This window comes from Dromaius novaehollandiae, chromosome 33 (genome assembly GCF_036370855.1).
Source record: "Dromaius novaehollandiae isolate bDroNov1 chromosome 33, bDroNov1.hap1, whole genome shotgun sequence".
Classification (NCBI taxonomy): domain Eukaryota; kingdom Metazoa; phylum Chordata; class Aves; order Casuariiformes; family Dromaiidae; genus Dromaius; species Dromaius novaehollandiae.
Genome location: NC_088127.1, coordinates 1,303,351 through 1,313,055, shown reverse-complemented (window position 1 = coordinate 1,313,055; position 9,705 = coordinate 1,303,351). Strand labels below are relative to the sequence as shown.

General features: G+C 62.9%; 1 protein-coding gene across 4 annotated transcripts in view; it reads left to right on the top strand.

The window, feature by feature from the left end:
- The first annotated feature begins 3,779 nt into the window (after positions 1-3,779).
- The window catches only part of DNM2 (dynamin 2), a 38,599-nt gene continuing 32,673 nt past the window's right edge, over positions 3,780-9,705 (top strand). For 3 of the 4 annotated variants that reach the window (XM_026118340.2, XM_026118338.2, XM_026118337.2), the window contains exon 1: positions 3,780-4,097. In XM_026118340.2, coding sequence (XP_025974125.2) covers positions 3,937-4,097 — 161 coding nt within the window. In that variant the 5' untranslated portion in view covers positions 3,780-3,936. The remainder of the gene's footprint in view (positions 4,098-9,705) is intronic. The other variant, XM_026118339.2, reaches the window with a different exon arrangement.

The following is a 9,705-nucleotide window of genomic DNA, read 5'->3' as shown; positions in this document are numbered from 1 at the left end:
GGTGGGGGACCTCGGTTAAACGCCTGATGGTGAGGTTTCTAAATCAGACTGCTTTTGGAGGTGGGGGACCTTGGTTAAATGCCTGATGGTAAGAGGGAACGAGAGCTTTTTCCCCAGCGCACGGAGCTGAGATCCAAGGGGCTTAGAGGAAGCTTCTCCCTTGTGCTCTCGATTTCGACAGCCGTCGGTCTTGCCTCTGAAGTGGTTTGTATAGCAGGAGCATCCTGTTATGAATAAGAGTCGTTTACTTTAAAAACAAACAGAAAAAGCCTTTGGAAATGATCCAAACAACCCTTCCTCCTTCCCAGCTAATGGGGTGCAGGTGGGGACTCTTGCTGGGGCTGGGCACAGACCTGATGTGCACCAAGACATCGGCTGCACCCGAGCCCGCTCCTGCGGGAAGCTCCGGGTGTGGAGGGATGCTGCAGCGGCGGAAAGCCCGGCCCTGCCGCGGGGATGCGGCCCCGGAGCCCCCCCACAGCCCCGGGCAGGCTGGCGGCAGCGCGGCCGTGCCGATGTCCTGCCGATGCTCGTGTCGGGGCAGCCGGCAGCTGATCCCGGCCCTCCCGGGGGGCCGTGCAGCCGTGTGATGAGCTTGTTTCGAGCATTAACTAGCTGGAACGAGGATGAGCGCTGAGAGAACCTGAGACGTGCGGCAACCTGGCTTGGATCGAGCTCCAGCTTTCCCTCCTCTGGGCTCGCAGGCTCTCGCAGAACAAATCTCTCCCAGAGCTGTGTCACCTCTGTGAGCAGAGCCTGGAGCGGTCTGGCCTGCTCACGGCTGATCCGAGTGCCCCTCCATCTGCTCTTCCTCCAGAAATAAGGCAAGGGTTTTCTCAGAAATCTGTCGCTGGAAATCTGGTAGCAGGCTTGCTTAATGCAGCAAGGGATTTAATTAGGTTTTCCCAGAGAGAGGAGAGGAAGGGGAAACGGCGAGCAGCTGCTGGCATCTCCGTCTGCAGCCTCCCTCGCTGCCCCTCCCTCCTCATCGCTGGGGACGGAAAAGCTGTGCTTGTGGCTTGGTGCATCTGCAGAACGCGGTGCCAACAAATGCGACCTGTCTCTCCTGCTTCGTTGCCTCTCTCCTCTCCTCCTCTCGGAACGGAGCGGTCCTGCTCCGGCGGGGCAGCTCTCTTGTGTCCAAGCGAAATGGCCGAGCCCAGATTATGGTAACGCGAGCGGGTTCGAACCACCCGCTTCCGTGGAGCACAAACGGGCTCCTCAGGTGAGCGGGGAAAGAAATCTCCCCCGTCTCCGGCCCGCTGCGACCGTCCAGCCCCACGCGGGAGGGAGCGGGCAGCGGCGGCCGGCTCGCCTGGTGCCTCGGGTCCGACCTCGGCTCGCGAGGGACGGCGGCCTCCCAGGGCGCCCTGGACCCGCCGGCACCGGCTCTGCCCGGGGCGAGACCGGACCGAGGACTGATCCCACCGGTGCTGCGAACGGCCGGGACAGGGGCTGCTGCCGGAGGAGCCCGCGGCCGCCCGGCTGGGCGGGGGCTCGGCGCTGCCAGGGCTATAAGCGATACGTGCTGAGCTCGAGCGGCTCCGATTTCCCCGCAGCGCAGGGATGATGGTGCAGTTTCAGCGAGGCTGCCTGACCTCTCCGGCGGGAGCAGAGCCTCGCGGGGGCAGCCGGGCCGGCGCCGGGGACGCGGTGCCCTTCCCAGCCCCGGGACAGAGGCCTCGTGGTTTGGGGACGAGCCCGGCTCGCGGCGTACGAAATGGAGCTGGGAGGAATGGTTCTCCGGGGAGTTCTGGTTTCCCCCGTTGCGGCTAATTCCTCACGGCTAGGATAGATAGCCGAGACGCGTCTGGGATTCGTGGCGTCCCTTCCCAGCCCGCCTGATGCAGCGGAAAGCTGGCGGCGGGGGTGGCCTTGCTGGGCTCAGGGGGATGCCCGCTGCCCCGTCCGGCCTGGGATGCGCCTGCGACCGGGTTTCAGAGCTCGGGAACCCGCGGGCGGCCAGGATGGTGGCGTCTCCCCCAGGAATGGGGCCGCATCCCCTCTGACACCACGCGGACCTCCTTGCGGGGCCGGCAGGGATGGCTCGGGCCGAGGGGACCGGCGACGCGATGGACCCTGTCTTGTCCCTCCCTCCCGCAGCTGGAAGATGAGCGCGGTGCACGACGTGCGGACCGAGGCGCGGGAGCGGCCCAGCCGGCGGACGGTGGACCAGCTGAGCCCGGAGCTCCGCGTGGAGAAGTACATCCTGCTGAGCATGGACGGGAAGCTGCTGGGCCCGGAGCTGAGCCGGATCCGGAGCGGTAGGGCGCGAGGTGCTTGGAGGAGGGAGGATTGCCCCTGGAAATGGGGATGGACCCCGCTAACGTCCCGCTGGTTCTTGCTGGCCCGTGCTGGGGAGGGTGATGAGGGCAGAGGGCCCTCTCCACCCAGCCTGGGGGAGCTGCCGGCCCCTGGGCTCAGCTGTCTCCAGGGGGCTCTGATCCCACCTGGATTTGAGATGAATTATGGCTGGTCTCTGCACCCCAAAATCCAGCTGCTGGGGCTCTGCTGCCCTGGGGATGCCCAAAGGCGTCCGTGGAGCAGAAAGGGGCTCCCAAAGCTCGACACCGAGACGTAGCACAGGGCGCGGGGGTGGGGGCTCACGGTGCCTTTGTCCCCCCGCCCCAGAGATGGCCCTGCCCCTGGAGCGCCTGGATGCTGACCTGCCCCAGGACCTGCCCCCCGGCTACCTCTGGCGCCAGCGCCGCTCCCTGCCGACCTTCCCCCTCGCCCCTGGGAGCGGCGCCCAGACCCCCGCGGACCTCAGGTACGTGCTGCCCCGCGCCGGGGCCGCAGCCTGCGCCCGCCGCCCGCTCGGGACGCTGACCCGTCCCCCTCTTCCAGGAGGAGCTCGGACTTGCTCTGTGCCGGCCAGTTCCCCGCGGGGCTCAGCGACCTGGTGACGGGGATGCAGGCCCCCGCCTCGCTGTGTGCCAGGAGCCGCGGCAGCCCGCGGGCTCGGCCCCGCTCCGCCCTGGCGGCCCAGGCCTCGGAGGCCGCGGGCCAGGGCTGCCGGGAGCGGACGGCCCCGGGGCGGGAAGGTGGCCAGGAGTGAGGGGAGCCGGGACCCCAGCCAGCTCCCCCCGCCCGGAGTAGGGGCGGCGCTGGCAGCGCAGCGGGGCTGTAACGGGAGGATGGTGCGAAATAAAGACCCTGGATGTAACCCCAGGCTGGTGTGTTCGTGCCGGCCCCTGCGTCGGAGACATGCGGTAGCTCGTGCGCTTCTACACGAGGATGTACGGTAGGGGATCTCCTGACGTCATTGGAAGGGAGGAAGAAGCAGAGCATCAATGGGCTGGGAGGGCTCGTGATTGACGGCGGGGGGGGCGAATCACGAGCGGCTTTTTGTTGGGGAATACACGCCCAGCTTCGCCTTTCCTATCTGGCTTGGCCACTCTGGTAGACTGGCAGAGGAGCCGTCCAAGGAGAAGGGAACAAGGGGGCGGGCAGGAGTATAGAGGGGTGAGCAAGTCAGTTTCCTTCGGCAAGCAATTCGCTAGCTTTCTAGAGTGGCAGTCCCCTCTGCCAATAAAATGGCAGGAGCAATGTCTTCGGGGCGGGACCTTCCGCCGCGCCGCCTCAGCTGACAGGCCAGCGCCACCCTCCATTGGCTGGTAGGAATGAGCGGCGCGTTGAGAGACCAATGAAACGGGAGAGGATGGGCGTGGCGACGTGCTCCCGCCTTCCTTCTTGAGTGACAGCGCGGAGGTCCGCTCCGCTCGGGCGGCTGCCCTGACTGACGGCCGAGGCGCCCAATGGCGGCGCCGGCTGAGGGGCGCGGGGCGGGCCCGGCGGAGCGGCGCCCTCGGGGGTGTCGCCAGTGCCGGATGAGGAGACTCGGAGGGGAAGTTTGGTCGCCGCCGCCGGGGACCGTGTGAGGAGGAGCCGCCGCCGCCGCCGGGAGAGCGGGAGCGTGGGGCCCCCCGCGCCGCCATGGGGAACCGGGGCATGGAGGAGCTGATCCCGCTGGTGAACAAGCTGCAGGACGCGTTCAGCTCCATCGGGCAGAGCTGCCACCTCGACCTGCCGCAGATCGCCGTGGTGGGCGGGCAGAGCGCGGGCAAGAGCTCCGTGCTCGAGAACTTCGTGGGCCGGTGAGTCCCGCCGCGCCGGGGAGGGGCGGGCGCCGCGTACGCAAACTGCGTAACTGCCTCCCCGCCCGCCGCCGCCGCGCGGCGCAGCTGGCGTAAGCGCTCTTTGTGAATCCCGCCTGCGTAAGGCGGCTCGAGGCGGGCGGGGGCGCGAGCGCGGCCGCAGCGACACCGCCTCCCCCCCCCCCGCCGTGCCCGGCCGCCGCTACGCAAACTGCGGAGCGCCCGGCGGCCCGCCGCCCTTGCCCGGCCCTGCCGCTACGCACTCGGCGTAAGGCGCGGCCCGGGGGAGGGGGTCACCCGCCGGCCCTTACGCCAGCGGCGCAGGCGGGGGCTCGGGCCGTGGCTGGCGCGCGCGGCGCTGGCGCAGGGGGGCTCTGTGAATAGCGGGGGGCCCCGGCAGCGGAGCGGGGCCGCCGGGCTGGGGATGCCCCGGGGGCAGGTGCGGGGGGTGCGGAGGGGCTGCGCCGGGCCCTGCCCCGACGCCCCTCACCGGACCCCGCCGGCTGGGCCGCGTGTCGCCCGCATCCGCATCTGCATCCCCGGGGCCTGGGGCAGCCCGGAGCCGGTGCCCTGGCGGTGCAGGAGGCCGCGGGCCTCGCATCGAGCACCCCGCTGTCTGCCGGCATCCTCGAGGTCTCCGCAGGCGCGCCGAGGCGCTCCGGAAACGCCGGGCTGACCTGCGGAGACGGGGAGCACGGAAGCAGCCGGCCCAGCATCCCGGTGATGCCTAGTGAGAGACCTGACGACGCTACAACGCGATCTCTAGCGCGCGCCTTGCTCCGCTTTATAACTTTCGCCACCGCCGTGTTAACGTGCGCAGGTTAATGCTGGGTTGCATCTTAAAGACGCTTCTGTTTCCACTCTGATAGCGCTGGGCCTGGAGTCATCGCTGCGCCCGGGTCCGAGCGGCCTTCGCGTTCGGCGCTGTGCGGAGCTGCACCTTCGCGATAGGGCCGAGCTCTGCGCCAGACCTCTCCCAGGAGCGCGGGGTGTCGGGACCCTGCCGTAGAGCCGGAATCGGCAGGATAAGGGATTGACACGCGGCCTGGACGTGCTGGGGTGGGGAGGAGAGCGTGGCTGTCAAGATAACGCGGGGGAGCCGAACGCTCCTGATTTGGCGTTGCGCTAACGCCGTGGGGTTTAAAAATCTTTCCGCGTGCTTCGTGCGGCCCTGCTGACTCTTCCGAAATCCCTGGTAGCTGCTAACAACAACCGCTCCTGAATCAAAGTGCTGAGAGCGGAGGTAAAGTCGCTCCTTCGGCCTCCTCCACCTTTCGCCCCTGCTGTGAGGGGGATGGCGGCACCGGTCCCCGGTTAATAGCGCGGCGCAGGTCTGTGACCTGGCGGCACTTGATGCTGCCGTGTCCCCGCATGCGCTTGCTCCATGCTCAGGGCAAGGGATGTCGCTTGGCCCCTTCCGCTCTGTTGCTGCGCTCCGCTTCGGCTTCGTCCAGGCTCGCGAGCTCGCTGTAGCCGCTTCTCGCCGTGCCTAGAAAATACGTTGCACAACGGGGCTCCGGTGGAGGCCGGGGCGGATGCTGTAAGAGCAGCAGCAGCAGATTTCCAGTGGCGTCACCTCATCCCGACGCTGCTGGCGGGAGCGTGCACGGATCTCGCTCTGCGTTGACAGGACGACAGCGACTCGGTCCTGCTCCGCCGTTGAGTCTGGTCGTTAAAGAACCGGGGCGCGCGGCCTGATCAGCACAAGGCACGCTGCGGGACTGTGAGGCAGAAACGTAGAGTCACTGGGACTGGTGTGAGCGTGAGCAGCACTGTGTGTGTGTGCGAGTGTGTGTGTGTGCGAGTGTGTGTGTGTGCGAGTGTGTGTGTGTGCGAGTGTGTGTGTGTGCGAGTGTGTGTGTGTGCGAGTGTGTGTGCGTACAGCCTGGGAACCGACCGGGACGCCGTTGGCTGAGAAGCCGCCGGCTGCGCAGGGACAGCAGTCCTGGCAGTTAAAGACTCGGGGGGTGAGTGCGGTTCCCAGGGAGCGAGAGAAAGAGAGTGTGTGATCCCACCAGCCGCAGGGACTGGAGTTACTGGTAAGGACGTGCGCTGCCCGACTTGCTTGAGATGCGCTTTTTGGGAACTCAATATGGGGAATAATTTTGGCATAGGAAAGGGGATGCCCTTAGCTGAAATTTTGGAAAATTGGAGTAAGACTGATGGTACCAAAAACCTAAGGGAAAAAGGTTGATCCAGCTGTGCCAGGAGGATTGGCCATCCCTGACAAAGGAGGGAAACCCAGCGGCACGGCGGCCACCGCAAGGGACTCTTGATCAGCAGGAACTGACTGTCTTGTGAAATCGTCTGGAAGACAGGTTTCCCAGTCGAATGGCTTACTGGTATGTTTGGGAGAACTGGGCATGGGCGCGGGAGCATTTGAGCCGGGAGGGAGGGAGGAAAGAAACCCGCTGAAGGTAACACTCGTGCTAGCAGATACTAGTACCCCGGACTGTGCTCCAGAAGTTTCTGCTCCACCTGATATACCTGATGATCTCTCTGCCATTACTTCTCCTTCTCCTCCTCCTTCTCCCTCCACCGGCTACCGGACTCTATCCCCAGTTCTTTTGAGGGAATTATTTCAACCAAATGAAGGGGATAAGATAATTAAAGATGCAGAAGAAGCGCGGCAAGCCGGGGGACATAGAAACCTCTGGCTAGCAAATGATCCAAATTGGGATAGTAGTAATGCAGGAGATGGAGCCGTGTGTCAAACAGGACTTTGAAATTTAGTAGAAGCAATTAGACTGTGATGAGGTGAAGACCCCCATGACTTTTGGGGACTTTTGTGATAAGCCCTGCTAAAATATGGAGGAATCCCAAAGGAAGCAGAGAAGAGCATCCAAAAACAAATCGATCATTATTTGAAACTGGGTATCCTTAGAGTCCGTGAATCCCCGTACAACACCCCAATTCTGCTGGTTAGAACAGGCAGGATTCTGATGGCGATCCGGAGTATCGGTTTGTGCAAGACTTAAGGGCTGTAAACCAACATTTAATTGCTCCACACCCAGTAGTTCCCGACCCATCAACCATATTATTACAGATACCTCACTGGGCAACTTATTTTACCAGGATTGATCTAATGGCAGCCTTTTTTAGTATATCGATAGCCGAGGACAGCCAAGATCTCTTTGCTTTCACTTGGAAGGGACAGCAATTAACTTGGACGAGGCTGCCACAGGGATTTACTGCGTCTCCCACTGTTTTTTTGCATATACTCAAAAATGATCTCACAGATATTGAACTGTTATGTTGGACAGATATTGAACTGTTGTGGTGGCTGGCGAGCCTGTTTTCCGCAACGCTGGTGTCTGGCGTAGCGGGAGCTTTCCCGTTCCCAGCGAGCAGCCCGAGCGCGGCTCAGCGCTTTGGATTTTTTGGCTCCGCAGTCACCGTGGTGGTGACACTCCAGTGGCTTCCTTTATCCGTAGAAAAGGGGCCTTTTGAAAGCCCTGCGTGAGTTCTGTCCGCTGTCGTGCTCTCCCTGGTTCAAATTTTGTCTTGCTTAACACTTTCCTAGAGGTGAGGTCAGGATGCGGAGCCTGACCTGCGGTGCGTCGTCACCTGACGCAACTTGCCGCCTCTTTCATACTCGCGGGGCTTTAATTCACAGCGCGGGTTTGCAGCCTGCGGAGCGGCTGGGGAAGCCTTTGGAGCCTGGTGTTCGCGTGGGAGGGAGAGGAGGAGTCGGCCGGACCAGCGCAGGTCTGGCTTTGCCAGACTAAACTTGCATCTGGGCCGATGAGTTTTGCCAAGTCTCTTTGCAGTTGGGGTTGAGATGGTCAAGTCGTTGCCCCTCACAAGTAGCTGCCAGTGGGAATTTTGGCAGCCTCCAATTATGGCGCTGCTGGAAAAACAGCCCAGTAATTAAAAATCTTTGTTTCGGAGCATGTAAGTCTTCGTCAGAAGGCTTTTAATAAGGGGTTAGCCGCACTGCACAGACTGTTCCCAGCGAGGGTCTGAACGGGAGGGCTTTCCGTGGGACTTGGTCTGTGTGATTGTCTCCGTAACCTGGAATCTTTCACTTGTATCTGGTGGCACCAACGTTGTGCTGCGGTGCTGCGCTTGTGTTAATAACCGGATAATTATGTCTGCGGTAAACTCTGCCTTTGCTCGGTGTCCCTGCGTTTTCGGCAGTCTTAAACGATCGACTCAGTCGCTGTCGTTGTGTGGTGGTAACACCCGCACGGTAGCATCGGCTTCTCGTTCTTTTCCAGCCTCGTTTTCCGTGCACACCTACCAAAGTGTTTGGGAATGAAATGATGAGGAATACAGACTATAGTTACGCGCTCTGTTATAACAGCCGTGCGTGATAATTCGGCACGGAGAAGGATCAACAGCCCTGCAGCGGCTGACCCATCGCTAGGATTGCAAACGGCTGAGGGCAGGGACCGTCTGCTCGTCTCCATCCAGCACTGGACCCCGCTGGGGTGCCGGTCCCGCGCGGTCCCGTGTCGCTGGCGGCTCGGCGGCTTTCCCTCCGCGCCCGCCCCGGGGCGCGTCGAGCGTTTCTCCGGGACGCGCGGCTGGATGTCGGCTGGCTTCGTCTGCTGGGCTGGTCTTGCCCTGGAGGCTATTGCAACTGTCAAAACAAACGAGCCGTGCTGCGTGAAACTTGCTCTGGATAGCAGGCTGAACACAGGGCGCTTCGACCGCTTCGGGATGAGCTTCGTTCTGTCTGCAAGAGGCTTTTTTGTGTTGCTTTTAAGCGTACAAACGTACTTCTGCGTAGATGCATAGATACAGACGGACGTGCCCTTGCCGCTAGGAAGGGAGCAGTACTTAACCCCGACGGTCTCTGGCTAAGAAACCCGTTGTTGTTCTTGGACTCGTGCGTGGTGTTTTTCCCATTTCTATCACATCTTTTATGCTAAAACTTGCACATAAACGGCCTGGAAGGTGTAACCCTCCATCGGGATGTTCGCAGCAGCAGCGTGGTGCAGGCGGTAGAGGAGACCCACGGTGACGTGCCCGGTGTCCGTGTCTTTCCAAGTTGCGGATGCATAAACGGCACGGCAGAAACAGCTGGATTTTGGAGCTTGCTCGGGTCTTTCCGCCTGCTCCGGTTTGCGAGTCCCGCCGCGGCGGCCGTGGCTGCTTGGGCTGAGGCTTCGCCCAGGGACGCGACGAGGCCTTCCGTTTGGGCTGGTCGCGTTTCCCTCTGAGGAAGCTTCCCGTTGGCTTCCGAACGGTCCCTCCCTGCGAGGGGCCGGGGATGCTGCCGGCAGCTGGTGGAAATAGGACGTGAATTTTTTCTTTTTTTCCTGATAACCGCCCTTTCGCACTTGTTTCACCTTTATTCCTGGCTCCTCGTTTCTGACCCGGTGGGAAGCCGGCGGGGCTGCTGGACGCCCGCGTAGGAAGCCGGACGCGAGCAGCGCTTCGCCGCCAGCATCCTGTCCCCGGAGTCGAGCCGCGCCGGGTTCGCCGGGGACGCGTCCGAGCCCCGCTGCGCCTCGCAGCCCAGCCTCGCTTAGCGGGAGGGAGACGGGTAGGTCCGGGGCGGTGGTTCGGAGCAGGCGTTTGTCCGAGCCGTAGCGTGGAAGGGGGAATTTCGGCTCTGCTCCGTGCGGCCCCTCGCGTCCCTGCCCTAGTCTTGTCGTGG